The sequence below is a fragment of the Chionomys nivalis genome, chromosome 1 (genome assembly GCF_950005125.1).
Source record: "Chionomys nivalis chromosome 1, mChiNiv1.1, whole genome shotgun sequence".
Taxonomy (NCBI): Eukaryota; Metazoa; Chordata; class Mammalia; order Rodentia; family Cricetidae; genus Chionomys; species Chionomys nivalis.
This window is the reverse complement of record NC_080086.1, coordinates 187,135,381-187,160,380: the sequence shown is the minus strand read 5'-3', so window position 1 is coordinate 187,160,380 and position 25,000 is coordinate 187,135,381. Positions and strand designations below refer to the sequence as shown.

The window sequence follows — 25,000 nt, the reverse complement described above, 5'->3', positions numbered from 1 at the left end:
CCAGGCACTGCCTAGGTGCTCTTGGACCAGGGATCCTGATGCCAGCAATGGGATTTGCTTAAGAGCATCCTCAGGAGAAATTTTGCATATTGTAAAAAGTCACCTTTGCTCATCTCTTCGCCCTTCCCCCCTCTGCCGTCCCACCAGCCCACTTTGGGGCATCTGGACAATCAGTCACACACTGTAACCTTTACGAGTCCAGAGCCCTCTTTCACGAAATGTGACGTGATCTTCTACATTTTCAACATGGGAGTTGGGAGGGGCTATTGCCTCCTTGCTAGGTGGCCACAGAGGCAGATGTCAAGAGTTGACCCTGTTCTACATTAAGAAGTATTAGAGGAGAAAGTAGAGATTATGGCAAGGGGCAAAAGTCCATGTAAGAACACGCCTAAACCACCCGCTTAAAAGAAGACCTGGCTGGTAGAAGAAAAAAAAAAAACAAAAAACCTCAGGCCAGCTGGTCACACTGCCCCTGAAGTACTGTGAACATCTAGGGGACGCCTCATTTGCACTTCGTGTCAGAAATGGCCTTTTCTGTATAATTCAATTCCACTGCCATGCTCCGTGCTCTCACTCTCGGTGGTTTCTCACCAAATCATTTGACCGATACTGGGGGAAAATATGAAAAAAAAAATCAATTCTGTTTCCTGAGAAATATTAGCAGAATTAACAGTTTTTCTTATTATTATTTTTATAGAGATTGCCCCGAACTACGAATTTTATAAAAATGCAGATGTTAGGCCTCCATTTACTTATGCAACTCTCATAAGGCAGGTAAGTAGAGGGAAAATTAACTCTGGCTGATTAAATTAAAATTCATTAGCGCTTAAAGTAAGGCTTGGATGAGGAAGTGCCATCGAGCCTGCTTAGTAAAGCATTATTCTGTGTCACTCCGTATCTCGTCTCATTCCAGGCTATCATGGAGTCCTCTGACAGACAGTTAACACTTAATGAAATTTACAGCTGGTTTACACGGACATTCGCTTACTTCCGGCGGAACGCTGCAACGTGGAAGGTAACTGTTTCCCCTCCAGTTCCAAGGTGCCCAGCACAGTTCCTTCCAGAGAATACAAGGAGCATTTATTTACATGACATAAGCAGATTAGTATCTGCTTCCCCTCTTTTTAACCTGCCTCTTGAATGGAATGAATTCCCTCTCTCAAAATGACAAGTGAAAGAATAATTTTGCCTCTGATATAGTTTTCTAATTTGGTGCAATTAATAGCTGAGGCTTGGCAGAGAAACGAGGGCCTGACACACTAATTACAGTGTGAGCACTCAATCATCAACACCTTTGTTAGTCGCACGATATTACTTTTTCTCTTGCATATTATTGGCTAATTAGTTTGAAAAATGTCTGTTTGGCTTGTGCAACAAATGGAGGCTGTAGGTTTTGTCCTGGTCTGCTCCTTTTGTACACATCATACCTCATCATACAGACTGAAGCTGCCACGGGAGTGAGGGCCCTGGCTACTCAGCTGGAACTAAAAGAAAGTAAAGTGAATATTACCCTGTCAGAACATAAACGCAGTTTATTTACTTAGACAAAAGGGCTCATCTATACCCCTGTCCAAACAACTTCATTGTCTGTATCTTACAAGGAGCTAAAAAAAAATGTTAGTTCTGTGCATCTATTTTTGGAAATGAGCAACGTCTGGAAAGATAAGGGCACTCAGCACAGACTAAGTGAACTGTTTTATTTTCATTTCAAAAAGCAGTCAGAAACATCAATTAGCCACAAGCCATTTGGTACAAAAGGGGAAAATGTTTGTAGCTCAGAAGAATAGAAGCTGCAAAGCATTCATCAGCATACTAAGAATTTTAGACTGTGAGATACGCTAAAGTGAATTAATTTGGATTTAAAATGCAAATTAATCTGGCAGGCGATTACAGATATATGGGTGCCAGGCTCAGAATGCTTTTAATTTACAAAATGTTTAGATGTTATTAGTTGCTACAGTATGCAGTACTGTAAATGAATGTAATTGTTTTATTTCCACAGTTACTTAGTGTGTATTTTATATGATGAACATGTCATGGATAATCTACATGATATATGCTTTAAAGTGTTTTCAGTAACTCATATTTATGTTGAAGGTTTACATTTTCTTTTGTTACTCATTAGAGAATGTAAAGAATGTTCTGTCATTTGATTTACTGAGAGAAATTTTAAAAGAAATGAAAGGTGATTTAATATCTTAGCTTGGTCTCATCTCCACAGCTCGGGGATCCAGCAAAACTCATTCTGAACAGCTTATTAGTTCTAACTATATCGCATGCATAATAAAACTGCTCATTTGCTCATTAATATTAAAATTATCATATTCAGAGCCATGGGCATTAAGATCAATCAAATCCTTGGATTTCAGGTCAGATGCTAGATCTGCTTATGCTTTTTTTTTTTTAAAAAAAAAAAAAAAGAATTCTTCTCTTAAAGCAAACCAGAAGCTTGTCTTTGTGCAAATAGAAAGAAATCTTCATCAAAATTACTTTGTTTTATATTCTTGAAATAAGAATTAGGTCATTTCAGAGTACTTGATAGCTATATGTGACAATGTACCCCGACAGCAAGAAATATTTGCTTGGGTTCATAATTTGAATTATGGAAAATACGGAAGGTAAATTATGTTGTGTACTGTATATTTATTATAGTTAAAATTTTAGGAATGACTTAATTTGATTTAAAAATGTTAATGTTGAGTAATTACTCTAATACAAAGCTGCCAACAACATCTGTTTGCATAATCATTATGGGAAGAAACGTACTCTCGGGTTCTAGCCCTGACTTTCAATTGAGTTTAACATTTACAAAAACTTTATTGGGAATTTAAAAAAAAAATCTAAGTGTGTCTTATTGTGCAGTCAGAACAGTACACTGTAAGTTGCATATGTCATGTAATAATACAGAATAAACAAACTCTGTCATTTCATTATTATAGGGATGAAAAGAATGCCTTTGAGCTTATTTGCATAAAGCTTTGTGCAAAATTAACACTTGTCACTGTATCCTTTTTAGCATTTTAATACCTCAAGCGGGACTGGTTCCTTTGGACATTTCAACCATCCCTGAGTGCTTGATCAGGGACACAACAGAGCTGACCTAATTGTTCTGGCATTTTCAAAGATACTGTAATTTGTACAGATATTGCAATTTAGACCAGTTCAATGAAAGAAAGGTTTTGACACAGCTATTATTAAAATAGCTTGGAAGGTTCTCTTATCACAAAGTTCAAACTGCAGATTCCAGTAATTTGTAAGTTGGGGGGTTGTAATATCATGCCATATTTTGATTTTTATACTTAAACATCTTAGAAAATTTCACTCTGATCAAGTAAGATCAATAAAGCACTGTGTTGGGGCTTCCTTATTAAATAATATTATTTTTGCTCCTTTTGGCTCTCTCCCGTCTGATTTAGAATGCAGTACGTCATAATCTTAGCCTGCACAAATGTTTTGTTCGAGTAGAAAATGTGAAAGGAGCAGTGTGGACTGTGGATGAAGTAGAATACCAGAAGCGAAGGTCACAAAAGATAACAGGGTATGTGTGTGACAGTTTTGTAATCCTGTATCCTGCATCCACTGGAAAAGTGGATGCTCGAGGGTGGGGGTGGGGTACGGGAAGTGTCAGCTGAAGGCATGCTCACATTCTTGGCTGTGAGCTGCCTTTTGAATTTAGTATACATGCACAAATCAGTAGCCGACCAATGATTTTCCATGAAAATATTTTTGTTATTGTTTTTAACAATTCTGCTTTTGACTTACATCAAAAGCGTAAATTCAGAATGGGTTGTAGTTTCCAGTGGGAGATATCTGCCTGATGTAATAGAGGACAAAGACTGTTTCTAAGTAAAGCTGATGGTGCCTGCACTGGTGCTCTTGAGAAACTTTATTTAAAACATATGATTTTTATTTCCTATAGTCTTTATCATTATTTTTTTCCCTCGACAGAGTTTGCTATTGGGCTTATCTCATTTGTTTTCAGTCAACACAGTTTTCTGTACAATGTAACAGATGATCAAGACACACTAGTTTGAAGAAGTTACTTGCATGGAAAGTTTGGGTTTTTTTTTTTTTTTTTCTAAGCTAATCAACTCCATGCAGAATTTACCCACTCCCCCAAACCACCACTGTTTTTTATGTGATGCTTTTAATGCAGATTGTCTACTCCTGGCCCTAGAGTTTTGATTTCTGTAGTCAAGTATGTGCTAATTTCTACATTCAAGAAATAGTTAATCCATTATGTTGTCATTTAATTAACTATGGTAATTTGTTATGTTAATTTATGGTGTTCCAGAAATTAACCATTAATTATATCCTGATTACATCAAATTGGTAATTGTTTTGTGTATTTACATTTTTAAGTTTTTATATGATCTTTAGTTGTTCTTGGAAATAAAACCCTCAGGAAACCAGAAGTAAGTCCATGATAATGGCCCAAGTTAACTCCACTCCATAGGCTAAAGTTTTTTCCATTTTTTTTTAAAAAAATTGTGAACCAGGTTGATATAAACTGCAGAAAAATTTATATTTTATATCCACGTATTTCATATTTAAATTCATAAATCCTATGTAATTTTTTCCAGAAGTCCAACTTTAGTAAAAAATATACCTACAAGTTTGGGCTATGGAGCAGCTCTTAATGCCAGTCTGCAGGTAATATCATTAAATACATGTTGCTATTATTGTTCTCTCTGGATGTTTGAATACTTTATTGTTTGGCATGCTTTCTATTAGGTGAGATTATGATTGTTCTATATAGTTGGTTTATCATCCAAGGAAGTTGTAGTACCTAGTACTATGGAAAGCACTGATTCTTATTCAAGCTACTTTTGATGTGAAGAAGCAAGAAGGACACCCTGTGGCAAAATCTGGAACACTCAGTTTTCCTGCAAATGCTAGATTGATAGAAGCTTTTGCAAATGCATGTGGCTATGCATTAATATTTATCCAGGCTGTCATAAATGATTTCACATCATAGTGTTGGGGAACATGGTGCTTGTGGCAAAAACTTTAAAGTTTAATTATAATATATAATTTTTATGCAGAGGAGGCAAATGTCAGGACTTCTTTATTTTGAGTTAAGTTCTGGTCATTTTTAAAAAGCAGAGCAACTGCTTATATTATCCTAGAGTATTTCTGAACACGTGAGGAATCAACATTTCATTATGCAAAAGGTTAACACATGAGTGCGAAAGTTTGCTGTGGGAGCTAATGTTTATATGTTCACATCCCATTAATGCCCTTGCTATCTCGATTGCAAGTGACCATTCAGGAATTTTTGTCTTTCCATACATTTTATTTAAGTGCTTCTGAGATGTCTGTAAGGCGGTGTGCAAGCACTGAAGAGAGAGAGAGATGTGCTGTTTCAATGATGTCAGAGGGCAGGCGTGCTAAAGCTATCTTGCTCCTTGTCCATCCACTAGGCTGCCTTGGCAGAGAGCAGTTTGCCTTTGCTAAGTAACCCTGGACTGATCAATAACGCCTCCAGTGGCCTCCTGCAGGCCGTCCATGAAGACCTCAATGGTTCCCTGGACCACATCGACAGCAATGGGAACAGCAGTCCGGGCTGCTCACCTCAGCCACACATGTAAGTGTGGTTAACAGACTCCTGAGAAGGATGAAAATATATTCTCATGCTTCTGAATTTGGTATTTTTTTTTTTCTGAAGTTTACCATGGTGTTTGAGTAAAATCATAAAAGTTTAAGTAGAGTTGTCTTGTACCATGTCCGTAATATATAAAGTAAATTGTTGCTCACACATCTTACAGATTATCCCAAGTGCTTATTTAGTATTGATAGCATTCTTCTACAAATTCTTAATACTACTAAAGCCCTGCTGGGCAATAATTGCTGTCTCTGAAGAATCTCCATCTTATGGGTGGGTCATTATCACAATTTGGTTTATATGGCATAATATGAATATTCGTGATAGGGTAAGTTGTCATAACTTTTACTACCATTACAGGACTCTAAACCATTTATGAACTGTAGTCAAGACATTGCCCATTTTTATAAAGCGTAAAATGCAAAGTTTAACTGTTACCCACAGTTTACACAGAAGCTGGTAAAGTGTAACTTTTTGCCTGTCTTATAAATCAGTGTAATTACATATTCAAGCTTAATTACTGGAGCGTCTGTATTGGCAAGGTTTATATGTTATATTTTATGCAAGACTACGATTCCTATTAATATTTAGCAGCTAACTATATCATTAATTACTCTAAAATCTTTCCCCTACCATCTTTTTAATGGAGCTGAGAGAGTAGAAGTATTAAAAATTGATGTATTGTGGATTTCAGGAAAGTGTATGACACTTTTTTAAACGCCAGGTCTTATTCAGTAGTGTCGGGCACGTTAGTTTCTTGTTTACTAAAAAGTACTGACCCTGGCAAAAATGAGCATTCCTGGAGAAATAATTAAAGCTGAGTGTTGAAGTACATGTGCTTCTTAGCTGGTGGGATGATGTTCACATGTTTCAGCTATCCTTCCCTGAGTTACTCTGAGAGCTGCTTAGAGGCACATTACTGATAGAAGATTACTCCTTGCCTTCATTTTTATATTTTATTCTTTGTGATTTTTCTTTTATCTTTTGTTTTGTTCATGAAACAGTGTCTCACATTGTAGCACAGGCTCAAGCTCACATCAGTCCTGTCTCAGCCTCCTCAGCATTGCTGGGATTACAGGCATGTGCTACCACACTGGACTCTTTGTATCCCCCATTAAGGGCCCAGTCAAAGCTCTGAAAGAGACAAAGAACCCTGCTATGTACCCATTTTTACTTGACCTTCCGCAAGTTATTATTTTGTTGATTTTTAAAAGACCTTCCACTGCCATCAGATGTCTTTGAGACCGTCTGCCTGACTGATGGATGGTACTTCCACTCCATCGTCTTTGCAGAACACACCGCAGTCATTAAAGTGTTTCCTCAGATTCCAAGCCATTACTTTTCCAAAATGGAAAAATCCGTCTTTAGTTGTATTAAATAATACAAAAGGAGTGATAAAACCCCAAGTAAAAAGATCATGAATATATGCTCTTGAGACTAGCCGTACTCTAAGCAAGAAAAAGGAGCAATCAGACAAAAGTTTTCACATACAGCATCATCACCCTGTCAGCCATGCAGTAGTAGCTGGAGGCTTTTCCTTTCAGTTGCTCTCCTGGCTGTGCTAATGCTCACTCCCTATGCAAATGCCAAAAGAATTCATCTTTAAACACCCAACAAGAGTTAGATCCTGGTTTTCTGCATTTAAAAGGGGGGAGCTTATATGAAAGGCATTAGTAAAGGCAGTGTGTGAACTGTGGGTGCTCTTTCCCTTGCTCCCGTGCAGTATGAAGAGGCTGATGCAAACCATGAAGAAGGAAGAGATTTTCACAAGTTTAATTGTCCGGTGCTACGAATATTAGAATAAAAAATTAATGACTTAATAAAATAGTTTATTAAACACTGTATTTTAGAACCTGAAATAATAATTTGCCTAAATAATGGCTTTGTTGAGTCCATAGTATTTTTCATTTGACAATTGGTAGTTCCAATCATTCAGTTTATTGTTAATTTAAAGTTTAATTATGAAATATCTAAAAGAAATAGTAGTATGCAAAAATTATTAAAAATATATTTGAATTTTTCATATAGTAACATTATCAGTTTGTACAAAAGTCATTCAGTTAATGAATTATGTATGTTATACTGACATGAACCAACACATAGAAAAAAATATCTGCATTTATTTTCCATAGATGAAACAAAAGCCTCCTTTTCTGTGTAGGAAATAGATTTCAAAGAAAGTTAAAAATTAGAGGAATCCCTTACCTTGCCTTTTCCAGAGTAATATAAATGAAAATCAAGTTTGTAATTATCCTGCAAAATATTGAGTCAACATTGATACTTCCAATCTCTCTGAGCTGCTCCTTCAGCTTTCTGTGGTCTGTTCAGGTATTAGCAGGTATCAGTGCAGCTCAACCTCATCAGATTGTTAGTGGTCCGGCTTCAGATGCTGCACTACCCAATGGGAATGAACAGGTTCTTTTTCCTTGGTTTATTTTTCTTCCTCTTTCCCTCCTCCCCCGAACTCTTAGTAATGCCTACCTTAGAGATTTATGCAAATAGACTGAGTTCCTGGAAATAATGATGCTTGTTATGGTACATCCCTACTTAGTACTGATTGATAGGACTGATTGTAATATCCTATTGCAATCATAAGTGAGACTTAAAGCAACACAAAACACACTTTGCAGTTTTAATACTTTCCGTCCACTAAACTACATTTCTAGATCATTTTCCCAAAGAGTATCTTTTCTCTGACTCTAACCTCTCTTATGGTACCTGAAGTAAACACCCCATTAAAAGTGAGCAAACAGAGGAATGCATGGGGCTCATTGCTCACAGTCAATGGGAAATGGGATTGGAGACATAAGAAGATACTAATTGAAGTGGTTGGCAGTGAACAACCTTAACAGAGAAAATACCAATCCAGAATTAGTCACTCATGTGCTCAGAAACAGGAAGAATTGGGTTGGACAGGAATTTTGAATACATAGGTAAATACAGGATTTAGAATATATGAAGATGGGACCAGACTACTACGTTACTAACTAGCAAGTTATGGTATTGTGCTCGTCAGTGTGGAGCTTGATCAGTGTTATGGGCTTGGGTTTGGTGCAGTCACTGTCTGCTTTGGAGGCAAACTCTCTGAAATCATATTGCATGTACGGTAGTTGACAGCAGTAATATCAGGATGTTTTTAATTAGGACATCTGGATGAGTAAGAGTAATTTTAGTAGGTTCTAGTAACTATAGTATCTGCCTTAAATTAAATGCAAAGAATGGAGGAAAACAATGAATTAATCTAAGAAGTCTTTTAGCATAAAAATGAGAAAGGCACCTGACTCTATTCTAAGAAGAGAAAGAACAAAGCTCATAGCCACTCTAAGATTCACTGCAAAATAGAAGACAGAGCCAAAATGAAAAGTGATAACTTCATGCTTTTGCTTATGGAGTCGAAGAAATTAAATGTCCTCAGATTCTGAGGGTAACAAAGACATGAGAAATGCATAGTTTGTTTAGATTTCTATTCAGTTCCAAAATAGTGATGTGGTTGGATGTGAATGTGCACTTGAAGTTGCTAGAGATATGAATAATTTCCCTAAATATTCCACTCTTCTTCCTAATACTGTTCTTACACTACAAAATTTGTTTTTGCAAAAGAAAGCTTTTCCAAATAAATCCATTTTTGTCCCAGACTGTCTGCTTTTCAACCCTGTATTTTGTTTCAGTGTTGTCTTACATAAATTCTTCTTCTCCTTGTTATAATGATTCTGTTTCCCAGGAGGTTTTTCCAATTAATTTTTCTGTCAGAATTTAACTTTGGATTCTTGCTTCTAACAGAGTGGCTCCCCATTTTATTCCTGAATGGATCTTATTGCATCTGGATGTGCAGAAGACACGCATGCTCATTCTGCAGATACCCCTAGGTTAAGGCCAACGTTGTTAAGAATGTATGATGTTTTAGACGTATGGCCAGGTCATTGGAAACAGTGGAGCTACACAAAGCACTACCTACAGGAATAAAATTCATGACCCGGCTAGGTCCCTGAAGAAGGGATATCAAAACTTTAGAACAATAAATAGCTCTAATGTGAGCATTAAGTGGTGTAGGGATCCAACCTCAGGTCCTCAATCTTGTGTACCCAGCACTTCACCAGCTAAACTATCTCCTCAGCCCTTTACACCTCCATTTTATAGCACTATTCAAAGAGTTTTCGGACCATCCCACTTTATGAACAAGTGTAAAGGATGCTTTTGACTTTATATATTTATTTTTTAAATTATTTATAAAGTCCAATTGATGTTGTGTTTACACTGAAGTAATTGAGCATACTGCTTTCTCACGTGTGTTAAATTAGAAGAGAAAAAGATATTCGAACCCGACCTGAAAGGTGAAGCCATACTGACAGAGGTAGTCCACATGTTTCCTTTACCCAACCCAAGGCAAGCAATGGTGCCACAATATGATGAAGTCCCAATAATCAGCACAGCCCCACTGTTTCCTCCTTATTAAGCACCAGTTGCTCCCCATCCTCAAGGAGTTGGCTCAGATTCACTTTCTCTTGTGCAGTCTTAAATGAGATCCTCATTTTTGCATTTTCCAGCTCTCTATCTAGAGATCAGAATTAATGTTCTCCCTAAGTTGTCTCTGCTAAGATGCCCATTTTCATGGGGTTTTCCATCTGATTACTAGTGTTTTCCACTGGTGAATTTTCAGATAACTTCTTACAAGTTTTTCTTAGCCCTCTTACTCTCTGTTTTCTTCGCTCAATATTTAATCTCGGTTGTAAGTGATTATCATTTTCTTCATCTTATGGGAGAAAATACTGAGTCTAAGAGCTAGTGATATACTATAGAGAACATTATTACTTTGGTACATGTAAGGTTAAAAAACAAATTGTTGTGTCTTTAGAAGATAAGCATTTGGGGTTGAGAGGAGTGTGTGTCCTGGGAAAGGGGTATGTGCTGGTAGATAATTGCAGTCAAGTCATATTTACCTCTCTGACCAGTGTGTATTCTGTGTCCCTTCAAAGTTTCTAAGTCACATCTGTCTCAGTCATCTTGGCAGCATCTTTGACTCCTGGAGAGCTTGAAGAAGTTGTCAAATCACCCCAATACATTCTGTTTTAGCCTCTCCTGTCAGTATCCAGTTTGTCACAAAGATAGCCAGCCAAAAGGGTCAACCAGATTCCCATTTTCTAAGATGGTATTGAGACTACACCATGAGTCATGAGAGACATGATTTTCAAATCTATAACATTCCTTTTTGTCTCCCTTTTTTTTTCTTTTTCTAAAACTTAAAATTTGCAGATTCTACTCCTTTGGTTAGTGATATTTTATATAAAAATTTCCACAAATGTTAGTTCTCCCTGTGGACAAAAAAGCATTTGAAAGTGGTGTGGTTCTAAATTTTTTTTAAAAAAAGTTAAAAGTGACTGATAATCTGAGCCAGTGTGTTCCCTCTCATTGTTTTTGCTGCTGTGAAGGCAGTCTTATTTGTCTGCTGTTGTGGGCCTTTATGTCACATTATACAGTTCTGAAAGAAAAAGTCCTTCTCGGCTCCATGTGTGTTGTCCCAGATTTATTCATTAACACTGTTTCACTCATCTTTAATTTTTATCTCCTAACCTTTCTAGGTTTCTGGTAATTTTTTGTTCTGATTTAGTTCCATTTTTATTTAACGTCTAAACTTTTTCATTAACTTTGCTAGTTAGCTTTGAGATCTCTTTCCGAAATGACTGTTCAGAACTCATGACGATGGCAGCTCTCTGTCATCTCTTCGCCTTTGTCAAGTGCGGCAAGTATGGATCAGTAGCTGCTGTTCTTTTTGACATTATTCCAGTCCCTGTATGCGGTACTTACAAATCCTTCTAGTTCCTCTTAATAAAAAGATTCTACCAGAGGTACAGTGTCTTCTGCTAAAATGTCTAATGTCCCCACCGTGCCAACTGTGGGACTTTGTGGGTTCCTATAGGGTTTTGAAGGTTTTCATAGAACTTTACTGATGTTATCTGACATCCATGGTGTGAAATCCCACAATTTAGGCTAAGTGTGTCAGACGACTTTGGCTGACAGTGTTGTAGCGTACTGATTCTGTTTCATTTCTAAAGAGGGTGTTTGTTAGAAGATACATCTTCCTTTTCTCTGCCATTTGAGGAAAATTTCTATCATTAAGGGTCAAAGAATCATTCACTAAATGGTTAGAGGACAAATTTTGCTTGTATATTATTTTTTAATACTTCTAAAAAAGTAAAGACTACATATCCTCCCCAAAAATTTAAATTTTGCTTTTGACAATAGACTTAGGAAGTCGACATATTTGACCTCCTTTAAATAAATTAAAATTTACCATTTCTATAAATCATTAATGATATTTAAATGTGAATTAATTCATTAAAGCACAGGGATGCTGTATTCCATAAGCAGTATCTATCATTAGGATAGAATTAACTAACAGGTAGATGATTAGATAGATAGACAGAAAGACATCAATCTAATTTATATAAGCAACAAAAAAATAAACAGTTTATTGTCACTAGAGAGAATGAATGTTTCTTAAGTTGTTCTTCAGCTTTGAAGTAACATTAGCTAAACATTTAAAAGACGAAAGGATAGGCAGTCAGGGGTCATGCTGTGTTATCTTACTGCTGATAACGGCAACATTAAAGCCACAGTCCTTTTGGTAATTAACAAAGAGGTGATGCGCTAGGTTCATAACAGATTCATACTGTTTTCATTTTCTAATCTATTTTCATGTTTTATACAGAGTGTAATAATGCATGCTTAGGAGACAACTGAAGTTGTCAGAGCTAGGGATTAGGTCTACCAGAGGTCTCAAAGGCTAGACACAGCAAGTAGTAGCATGAAGTATGTGAAGTCCAGGTGGAAATCAATGCCTACAAAGATACCCTAGGTGACAACTAAAGTCAAGCCAACTGAGAAGGAGAACATTTTTGCTGCGGAAAATTGACAGTGAGAAAAAATAAGCCACAGTCAGGGCAAACACGGTAGCCACCAACCCATGGGGTCATCAGAGATAAGACTGAAATCAAGATCTTGATAAGACTGAGATCAAGATCTTCAAGAAGTCAGAATCGAAGAAGCCAAGTTACTTTAGACAGAAACTAGTATACATACCCATGAACCCTTGTATCCTGCTGTTGCAGACTGAAGCTTGGTCCAAGGAATAAGGCCAAACAGATTTATAGGGTGATTCTAAGCAGAGTTGGGACAGCAAGAAAGAAGCACTACTTGCTAAGTAAGAGTCGAGATCTGAGCTATAATTTTATTTCGATTAATGACAGATGAGAAATGGAAGAGTCCTTAGACCTGTTTGAAAGTCTGTGAAAATCATACATGTAAGAAACACAGAATATTCAAGTACTAGTATACATCCATAGGCAGCATAAAAATTCTCTGAAAATAAGAGTAATTTGCAATCAAATACTAAAATGTCTACTTCATTAAAAAGGGTTTATTAAGTGTGCTAATATTAAAATTCGATCCTAGCTTTAAATTTAAAATAGAATTTATTTGTTTATATCTAGCAGATTTTTTCAAGAAGGAAAGTTTTCATCTCCATCAAGAGAAAAAGAGGTGGAATTTTATTTTGTAGGACTAATGTAAAGTTTCTGCCTAGAGGAAATATCTAAATACATATTTATATCACAATAGTATTGATCCATTTAATACTAAATGATATCACAGAAATACTAGACAATATTAAATTTTAAAAATGAAATATATTAATCAAGATATGTTTTTGTAACTTCTTGGTTGGTAAAATGAGAGTGAGATTTTTTTTTAATCCTGGTTGCTGGAATAATATTGTCATTCCTCTATCTGAGCTGAAAAATTAAGTATTTCTCTAAAATGTACTTAGGTTTATACTATAAGAGTCTATCTATTACTACGGACAATATTTGGAATATCTTTTGAAAGAATAAAATCTCAAGTAGAATGACATATATTCTTTATGCCCAGAAGTGTAAATTACTGTTATTAGCCTGAGTAGTTCTCATTTTGTAAAAATTTATCAAATGATTTTCTTTCTTTTAAAAAGCAAACATTGCTTTATAAATAATACCATTCAAAATTTCCCCTTCCTCCCCTCCTCCCATTTCCCTCCCACTCTCCCACTTTCCCTACCCCTCTCCCTCCAATCCTATGAGAGGGCAGGATACCCTGCCCTGTGGAAAGTCTAAGGCCCTCCCGCTCCATCCAGGCCTAGGAAGGTGTTCATTCAAACAGACTAGGCTCCCAAAAAGCCAGTACATGCAGTAGAGACAAATCCCAGTGCCATTATCATTGGCTTCTCAGTTGGCCCCAATTGTCAGCCACATTCAGAGGGTCCAGTTTGATCACATGCTCGTTCAGTCCCAGTCCAGCTGGGTTTGGTGAGCTCCCATTAGATTAGGCACACTGTCTCAGTGGGTGGACCAACCCCTCGCGGTCTTGACTTCCTTGTTCATATTCTCCCTCCTGCCCTTTAACTGGATCTTGGGAGCTCAGTCCAGTGCTCCAATGTGGGTCTCTGTCTCTATCTCCATCCATCGCTGGATGAAGGTTCTATGGTGATATGCAAGATATTCATCAGTCTGACTATGAGACAAGGCCAGTTCAGGCACCCTCTCCTCTACTGCACAAGGACCTAGCTGGGGACATCCCCGTAGTTTAAAATGAGTTATATAAACATAGTACCCTAAACCTAGAGTAGACGCATGCATACAGTATAACAAAATTAACTTTAAATTTTTATCAATAACAAAAATCCACACCAATGTAAAATATTTTGAAATTAATAGTTGTTTTTTGGATTAAAGTAGATTCAATAATCTACCTCTTTATCTCATTTTTCTGTATTATATCTCCCTTTTTTCCTTTAGAGAGATTTTTTAATTTACCTTTTTTGCTTTGTTTTTTTTTCTTTGACTAAGACTAATAACAATTTGTAAACAACCCCTTAAATGATGATGATAAATATCCATAATCCCAAAAAAGTAAACATTTTATTTGAAATTTTAACTTTACTTATAAGTTTATTTCTATAACATGTTATAATAAACTCTGTCTCATAAACAACAAATCACCAATTTCTCTTCAAGACATTGTTTTTCATTTCAAACAGACTATATAAATGGAATAACTAAGCTTGCAATTTTTACGCATTTCCAATCAATTAAATAGAAGTTATTTATTCAAAAGTAGCAAATATAAACAATCATTCTCATAAAATTAACTCTATCATGAAGATTTCTGTATTTATATTTTAGAATTTTATATATGAAAAAAATTTGCATAGGATGAACAAGGGTTTTGTCACTGGCAAATAGACAAATATGAAATTGACAGATTGCTAATTGTATACCTTGTTTATTTTAGTAGCCTAGATATATGGTTATTGTTATTTGTTTGACAGTATGTACTACATACTGAGGGGAATGAAGTTATTTAAGAGAAACCCCAGTTTGCTCTTGAATTTTCTTTTAACTAGAAAGTTTGTGACATTGTTTTATGAAATCAGCAGAAACCATGAAATCAGTGTATATCATATGTCCACAGAATATCTATCCTAATATTTTATTATTTTATTATATTTTTAAATTTTTAATATGTTATTAATTACCAGTTAGGACACAAGTGTAAATAAAGGATCGGGATGAATTGTATGACTGTGAACTTTTCCTTTTGGAGGTTTATATCCCACAGATGTCAAAAATATTCAAATTGCATTTAGTACAAATAAACATCAATTGCACTTTCGGAATATACGATTGAATATTATCTGAGAAGTAATGTTTTACAGTAATAGCACACTATTATGGGACCGGAGCATGTTGTACTTTTCTTTTAGGAGATACACTATGTTAAATATATTTAAAGTGTTCTCAGATAGCTAGGACATATGAATAAAGGTGATAAGGAAATATCCTATAATGAATAAGCCACATAAAAATTTTATTCTTTTGTAACATTTAATCTTTACATTATTGATATGATTTTTATTAAAATCTTCCATATTGTAGTTATGGTTCTGAAATTTTTTTCGCAATATTGTTGACATGTATCATGTATTTTAAGACTTAATATTTAATCACTAGCTTCAGAGAGTACATATGCATGTACATTTACATTTCATTGAAAGAGATAGATAGATTGATTGACTGATGGATATAACAGGATTGTTTGTGGCACTAGGGGTTGAATTTAGAGTTTACACATTCAGCAGCAAGCTTCGCACAACTAAGCACTCATGCCAAACTTTATGGTTTAATCATATTTACATTGTATCATTGAGTCTCTCACAAACCACGACAAAGTATAAATACTTTAATCATTATATTTGATAATATTGTCATAATTAAAAATGAGAAAGCACTACTGAGACACTAGTCTGACCTCCATTGACTTAAATGGATTTGGAATACTTCACTCTACTTATAGGACTTTCTCCTTCAAAAGAAAGGCAGGAAGAGTTTATAAGACCATTAGCTAAGTCTTGAACAAGGATAAAGTGGAGAGAATTTACATCCCTCTAGGGATTAGGCTGTGTGACCACAATCTAAAAAGATAAACTTTGCTCTTGTACTGTGACTCTGCTGTAGGGTGCAGGCAAACATTAACATTTCTTCTCCTTCACTGATGCCTTAGGTCCTTATAATTTTCACAACAAAAGGAGCAACACGTTCCTTCAGGCAGCAAGTCAGTGTATTAATGTAACTTGCCCTCTGTGGTTTGAGAATACGCATTTACCGAGTGCCTCTGTAAAACTGAGCGATTAACTGGAATACAAAAATCAACTGTTACTTTGCAGATCCCTCAAATACGGCAAACTGCATTCTTTTTTTTTTAATAACCACAAATGAGCACTTACTAGTGAAACATCCCCTATATGACATAGTCTGAGTTTTTCCAATCTGCCAAGTATCTCAGTCATTACAGAAACCAAAACAAAGGGATGAAGAAAGCTTTCATGTACACAGAGGGATAAAACTACGTCATGAAGGGTGTGGTTGTCAGTTAGAGTTAGCATAAAAGCAATTCTTAGATTGAGTTTAATGGAAGTTACTGATATTGACTGTTTATTTGCCTACATAAATCACAAGTGTAACTGATTCAGCTCAGTTTTAGGGCCATGTATGTTGAGAATGGACACGTGACTAAACCATGGGTCTCATTCTTAGCGACCCTGTCCTTCACATTGGCCAGGCCTCCAAGAGAGGCACAGGTTTAGAAGATTGAGAAAAAGTTGTTAGAATGGGTTGGTCTCTGAAAATATGATAAGGTACATGTATTTTTAAAATGTGGAGAGAAGACATTAAGCAAGACCATCAAGAGTATAGGATACATATTTCTTAAAAGACTCGTTTCCTAAGAGAGTATGCAGAAAAACAGTAGATTGTGATAATGTACTAGAATTGATTTGGAAAGCTTTGGTTATAAGAATGGTAACTATTTTCATAGATAGATCGTTTAAAGTGAAAGACCCTCATTTTCAAGGGTGGTGGGAGAAATCCCCCAGTCTCAATAATTCAGGCCAACAGATGCAATCAGCAAGAGGTATCTTTAATGATTACACAGGCGCCTGAGGGTGCAACAGTAGCTTACGCCAACAGCCCTCCCCGGGCAAATTCAAACAGCCATATTTATAGGAAAAAATGATTACATAAGAGGGTAGTATAGTACAAGCATTTCATTGGCTCTCAAATTGGTGGGTTTAGCTCATCCTGGGAATGGCCCCATGTCTATTCTCGGATTTCCCCGAAAAACCATAAAGACAGATAAAACACCCTGTAGCAAGTTGACAATTTAGATAGGATGTCTTTGTGGGTGGAGTATCCCCGAAAAACCACAAAGCTAGATAGAGCACTCTGCAGCAAATTTGACAGTTTAGATAGACTGCCTTGGGGGGTGGAGGATTCCCTCTTCTTAGCCTAGTCAGTGAGTCTGCAACCCATAGATACCCAGTTTTAGCATCGGCTGAGCTGAGGGGCCCAGCTGAATTTCAGCAAAGTTTAACATAGTACATGGGCATGGGGGTCTTTCAAAAGTAATTTGAATATTTTCACAGTAAGTATGTATATTATAATTGCATAAGCTTGCCATTTTCATTTCCTCATATATCAGTTAAAAAATCAAATGTATTTAAAGTTTATTTTTTAAATTCAAGTACCCTTTTTCTCTTTTGCTACTTTGCTATGGAAAAGTATTTTTTTTCCATTTGAGAAAGCGAAATTAAATGCCCTCTTTTTTTATAAATTAATTTTATATCACTAGTTTCCCACTCCTCTCCCCAAGTCTTCCTCCATCTTTCCTCTGCCACCCCACCCCTCACAATCTACCCCTCCCCTGTTCCTGCTGATACAGGGAAAGTCTCCCATGGGTGTCAATAAAAGCATATTGAGTTAAGGCAGGACCAAGCTCCTCCCCTTCTACCAAGGCTGGGCAAAACAACCCAAAAATGCCCCCCCCCCTTTTAAAGCATTCATTCAAAAACATTTTTCCTTAAAATGGCATAAAATCCCAGACCGAAAATTAGATCTAAGTAATGTTTACAGAGACCATGGATCAATATTATTGTTACTGTTGTTGCCGTTAGCGTCAGTATCACCAAGACATGTGGATAACTTCACTTTCGTCATGTCATTTTCACTGCTAATGCCAAAGCCTTCTGAGGTCACACCCACAGCTTTTTGAGCATTAAAACCAAATATATATATAGTGCCATCAATGTCTCATGTGAGATCACAAGCTTTCCTTGTGCCTTGGTAGAGTACAGAAGGAAGCCTTTCACATACACAAAAATTTAAGAGCCCAAAAATGCAAAATCTTTTTACTCCACAGCCTGCAGCCTAAATTGCTCTTTCCCATCATTTCTAGTACCTATTTGTCGTGGATCTCGGCACCCACCTTACCACACTGCATTGGGCAGCTCCCAGCGGTAACCTCATTGTTCCGCACTCGGTACAATCCTAAAACTTCAACTGTATCATTTCTCTACCCTCAAATGGTCAATAGCCTTCCACTGAAATCACAGAAACATATACTTTCTGTGATGCAGATAAAAGGCTTTTCACTCTCTGATCTTGTTCTAATTTTCTAACTTTATTATTATATTAGAAACCCCCACGACTTTGATAATTTATGTAAGATTCTATCTGCCCCCCCCATTTCCACTCTGTCCTTTCTCTTGTCTCTGAGTAACAATTTTCAAATACGTCAAATCCTATCCAAAAATGCACCCTCCCCCGAGACCATCATAGTTTACATTCTCAGAGTCTATCCTCCATCTCTCAGCACTTTCTCTACTGTGGCATGCATCACTGTTTTTGTTGTAGCATATTTCAATTGTGTAATTATTTCCTCTATGAGATTGAAAGGTATGAGGACTGTGGGTAACGAGGTGGCTCAGCATTTGAGAGCACTTGCTCTTTCAGAGAACCTGGGTTCAAATCCCAACACTCAAATGGTAACTCATAACCATCCCTGATGCCAATTCCCAAGGGTCTGATTCCCTCTGCTGATATCCATGGGAATCAGGCACACATGTGGTGTACGTACACACACTTGGGAGAATGACACACATATTCTGTACATACATATGTTTGGGCAGAACACTCATACACATAAAACAAAATAAATAAATCTAAAAGCACATAACTTTTGAAAGGGACTTGTGAGGACAGGAACTATTGTCCCTGTCTCTCCTCTTCCCTGTGTTTATACATAAATTGAATGCTTTATTTTTTCCCAAAACAGGGATAACTTTTATCTGCCTAGAAGTACTGGGTGGTTTTATTTTCTGACTTTGTTAGGAAATAAAAGAAGATATTATATATTGCCAGCATTAATTGAATCTTTCCATACAATTATTTAAAGAAGTTCTAAATATTTTTAATCCCCCAAGTACAAATGTCTTCAAAATGTAAGACATCATGCTTTCTTCAAGCAAGAAAATTAAATCCTTGCTTTTCTGTAGTTACTGCTAAATGGAGAAATAAGACAGAGTTGTTGAATTCAATATTTCTCCCTCATGGAAAGAAAAAATTTACAGCATTCATACTGAAGTACTATATTCTAGTTTGAGGAAATATCCATTACTAACATGAATAAATAATTGATTTTAAAAATCAAAGTTGAAATTACTTTAATATCCACTTAGAAGTACATGCCATATCTTCACTGCTTTACGAGGAATATGACATTGATTATTGAGATAGATCTCATTGCACTTCTACACTTCTAAACTCAGGGCTTGTGCTATTCCCTCTAATAATACAAATATTTGATAAACACAGGCAAAAGAATGACTGAGAAGTGCATTTAATCTAAACATCCATGATTCTATGTGCATATATTATAAATAAGTTCACTATTCCTTTTTTTAAACTCTCATAAATGAAACAATGAAGATTTGTAAACCCAAATAGAAGTTTTTGGTGTGCTTTTAACTTTCTGGTAAAGTTTTTAGATATCTTCAGTGTTCAAATATTAGATATTTTGTTCCTGTAGTCTGTTGTGATACATTCTTTTGAAGTTACATCCACTTTATTATTATGGGGTTTTGCAAGGACCAAAGTTTAATGTGTAGGACAATTGAAATTCAGAAGCAGAGGGAAGCAGTGATGCATTTCATATCCCTAGGGGCATGTGTTATGATAAAGGCCTAGCTCTTCAAGTCCAGCAAGAGAATCAACAATTGCTATCATGTCAGTCTTAGCATGTCCTTGTTTTATTCTCTTTAATCAATGCCACCAAGTATGTATAAGTATTTTAATTGATTAGAATAATTCTCAGAAGGAAATAATATCTCCCACCTATGAATTCCTGTATCCGTAAATTACTCCTTTTCTTAGGACCTTTATTCCTCACCAAACTAGAATTGTTGAGAATGTATTTCTCTCATTTTAGGTCATTGGTTCTTAGATAGATAGTAAAATTTCAACAGTGTCTCAATTATGGAAACATTGAATAAATTTTCATTAAATTAATATTAGCAAGAGGAAATATTGATAATGTTGTCTGGTTTCCTTAACAAAGTAACACTAAATCATTTTAACTAACTTTTTTTCCATCCAATATATTTTGCTCATGTTTCCTCTCCCACAGCTCTCTCTCTCTCCTCTCTCTCTCTCTCTCTCTTTCTCTCTCTCTCTCTCTCCTTGCCGCCCTCTCTCTCTCTCCCCTCCACTCTTTCCCAAAAAAAGAAAGAGGAAAAACAAAAAAGAGAAAGAAATTAACAAATAAACAAAAGCCACCAAAAATCAAAATCAAAAGACCAATAAGACAGAAAATGGCAAAACAAAGCAAAATGTCATCGAAACATTAACATCCTTATAGATAAAGGGGATTTGACTTAATTGTGAACATAATGGAATTTCTGGCACAAAAATTATCTCTTCTCATAGGCATATAAATATAATATACATAAAAATTGCTATGTTTCTTAAAATTTGCATTTTAATCTATTCCAGGTTTCCCTAGCTCAATGTGTATTATCAGAACTGAGTAAGCCCCAGTGTGCTCAGCAAATGTGATACAAGCCCGGACCACTCAATGCATGTATGTTAATGATTTTAATGACAAGCTAATGATGAGCCCTGTGATGGATGACGGGGAGAATAAACGTAGAAGCTCTCTGAGCAGAGCATGTCGATGCTGGCTCCTCTCCTTTGAAATTAGCTTTCCGTGTGATGTAAAATAATCTGAGACCCGACCTGAGCTTTTGCCTTAGCTTCGTGGTGTTCAGGATGTGTTCCTTAATCATTCTCTTGAATAATTATAGTAACAGATGTGTTATTTATTTTACTTCCTTATTCTTTTATGAAAGGGTATTTCCTCAATACTGGCATCTGAAACATGTGCCACAAGTATTTTTGTTTTGTTTAATTTATATCATTTCTGAGATACTTGTAAATATTTTGCTCTGGAGAGAAGATTAAAATATCATTTAGGAAAAAGAGTGCATATTGATGTTTAACCATAAATTTCTGTCTTTATGACATATCTTCATTGATGAAAAGAAATAAAGTTTTATGTATATTGTGATCTAATATTTACTGATCACTCGTGACCCAGGCATGGAATCACATTATTCACACTTTAATATATAGAGAGACATTCATTTATCTTTCATAGCAATTGTAAAAACTAGAACTTTTTGTGTCTCTTGTCTATGACTTAAAAGAAATACAATGGGTATGTTAAGATCGCAGTAGCCTTGTTAACCTATTAGGAAAAGAGCCCAGCTTCCAGACTAAGTATTCTGCCCCCCAGAGTCCATTGTATTCTTCACTATCTAGCCATTGCTGCATGACTGAAGATTACAAATGAGGTGACTAATCTGTTCAGTATTCCTTATGCTACACTCTCAAACTAATCAAAATACTAAATACATAAAAACCTAGTTTGCTGAATGACTCCCTTGTAATTAAAACCCTTCAGATGATTTCACTTGAGTGGAAGATTCATGTTGAGGCACTGGGTAGAAAAGGCAAAGTCCCTTTTATGTAAGTTTCCATAAGTGTTTCTAAGATGGAGAACTGAGAGGCAAATTTTCCCTAGAAGGAATTTTAGTTTTTTTTCCAAAAGCAGTATTAGTTATCCTACATATGATACATTGAAGTCTGTAAAAAATGGAAGCTACAAAAATATACACTATGTTCTTAATCAAAAGCAATTTTAGTATCCCTATGATGAAAGCAATAAGAGAAAGATATTGATAACAACCACAAGATTAAACTAATTCTCAATAAACTTAACACCCAAAAGGCATGTGGGCTGTGTGTGTGTATGAGAAAAGAGAGAGAGCCATCTCAGTCTCACTATTTCTTCTTCGTTGGCACACAACATACAAATGAACCCATGAATCACCTAGAGTACCTAAATGAGGAAATGAAAATTGAGATGATACTATGGTAATATTAAAGATATTCGCAATGAATAATGTATTTCTCTTGATAGGAGTCAACCAATCTTTAGGCACAGGAGCTGTAACTTCCAATCAGTTTGTCCTGTGGGACATTCAAATCTCTTCTGCAGTTTTCTGTTGGTTTCTTAGGCATTATATTGGTTATAATCATGTCTTGCTGTTGAATGGTAATAATTATTGACTATGATTTGAATTATGTTAGTAAATTTCCTAATGAAAACCAAAATCATAAGAAAAAATGTATCTCCTTCTAGCTCTGATAATTTCTTCATTAACTATTCATTTCTGAATAGAAAAGAATCCAAGCATATCTGATTTCTAGAAAAAATTTCTTTCTTTTAAAGTGGATGTAAAGGAAACTCTTTCTGACTTGAGGATAATTTATCCATCAGCTACATTGAATAGGTATTTCCTATATATAAGTGTCCTCACTTATAAACTTCATGATCTAATCAGCAAGACAAGGCACCACTACCACTTTGGAGAGTTAAGTGATTAAATGAGGTTAAAGCAGTATAGAACAGCAGACATTGAAAGGACCTGAGAAATACTGCAGAGGCTAGCTTGTGTGTTGGTTCTAGCTCTGCCTACATTCAAACCCTTGAATGTACCTGTCTATTGACCTGAGAAACAGAAACTTCAAATAAAATAACCTCATGTTTGATGTAGTGTAGGATTCAGAGATTCTATGGTTTGAAATTTCAGCATTAATAATTTAAAAAATGCTTTAGAGTTTCAAGAAGAAGATCGATATCATTATAGCCATAGTCTAGAGAGAGAGTTCAGTCTATATGTATTGGTCCTTAAATTACAGGGATGGTGTGCTAGGTAGGATAATGTATAGAAGTTAATTCCAGGCTCTGTGTGTATTGATGGTGACCAGCTGAGTGGGAGCCCAATGGCTTGGAGAAAAAACTAAGAGCAGTGTTTTGAAGAGGATAATTTGAGTATCAATGTTACTTGTTATTAGAAATATGATTTCATATAAGTAAGTTAATATCAGACAGTAGCTTACTGAGTATACTGTAGTGTTTTATTTTAATGTTTCAGCAGCGCCATTGTCTAAATTTGGATGTGTATTTACACAGGACAATGATGTACTGAAAAAAATCCTTACATACTAAAATTTACCTAAGATGCAAGGGAATATAACTGTAGTTATCCTTTTGTAAAACTTATTGCTCATATCTTTATAATGCATTCTCCTTGTTGTTTTTCTTTATTTGAGAGCTTGAAGACTTTCCATAATGTTCTTTATTTGAATAAAAGCTCCCAAAGAAAACACAAATAGGCCAGGTGGTAGACATGGAGGAAAAGGAAGCTGCCAATGAGGGGCTTTCTGGGTCTTCTCAGAGTTCCAAGACAGTTGAGGCGACACCATGACACAAGAGGGCAAGCCCTCAGTTAAAAGTATAAAAAGTTATAAATAAGAAAAAAGGGACATAGGACAATGTCATCCAGTGTGCTGACCGAGAAACTCATGATTTAGCCCAGGCTGACATCAAATGTAGCCCAGGCTGACATCAAATGTAACCCATGTTGACATCAAATTTACTATTACTCTACCACAGCTTCCTGAGTACTGGAATTCCAGGCGTGCACCTTGATGCCTGGTCTATACATTTTGATAGTTACATATATCTGGAAATAGCTGTTTAAACTTGAAAGGTCTGATAAATATACACAGTCCATTTATCAGACCTAATTAGGTAAAAGGTAACTATTATCTTAACCTTAAGAGTTTATTCTAATTATCCCCAGCACTTGGAGTTTGATATTCACTAAAATGTTCTGAATCCTAGATTGAATTGGGGAAATCTAAAATTATAAATACAACTTATAACTATTATTAAATCAAAATGTCATTTTTATAAAAGTCATTAAATGGATATGAACTTTCAAAGGTAATCTTATTAGATAATTTCATTTGTATATTTTAGAGAGTACTTGGTGAATATTGACATTCGATTTAATAAATGCTTAAACTTCTAGACACAAGTGCATGATACTATAACAGTTAGTAGGTTCACCCATCGTTTTACTCAAAGTGATAGTTCAATGAAACAAGAGTTGAGTTTAGTTGTAAATTTTCTTATTCTCCACATTTGAATGTGCCTTTATAGTGATTCTCACAGTATGTTTCTATGGCTTCAAGCTTTTACTATTCTGCAGTACCTTGGGGAACAGGCATGTAGCACACTCATGTGTAAATAGAGTTTCCCTTTTCTCCAATGATGCACATTTTCCTAATTACACACATTACCAACTTACAAATCAACTGATCTATCTTTTATTTGGTAAAAAGTTTGTCATGCAAACAATGCTGTTTATTCTATGTATATATTATAAATTGTACTTTCCTCATTTATAAGTTGTTCTGTTGACAGTAATTATGCCAGAGACTAGTTTTATTTTGTGTTTTGTTGTACCGGATATCAATAGAAACATGAAGATTTAAAAGCATGACAAATAAAGCTTTACCTCAACAGTTCCATGCTTCAGATTTAATACAACTTCTCATATGA

General features: G+C 35.6%; 1 protein-coding gene across 4 annotated transcripts in view; it reads left to right on the top strand.

Moving 5' to 3' along the window:
* Foxp2 (forkhead box P2) overlaps positions 1–25,000 on the top strand; it is a 343,109-nt gene that overhangs the window by 310,013 nt on the left and 8,096 nt on the right. For all 4 annotated transcript variants that reach the window (XM_057765108.1, XM_057765116.1, XM_057765099.1 and 1 more), the window contains 5 exons: positions 698–774; positions 914–1,015; positions 3,417–3,538; positions 4,584–4,653; positions 5,424–5,587. In XM_057765108.1, coding sequence (XP_057621091.1) covers positions 698–774; positions 914–1,015; positions 3,417–3,538; positions 4,584–4,653; positions 5,424–5,587 — 535 coding nt within the window. The remainder of the gene's footprint in view (positions 1–697; positions 775–913; positions 1,016–3,416; positions 3,539–4,583; positions 4,654–5,423; positions 5,588–25,000) is intronic.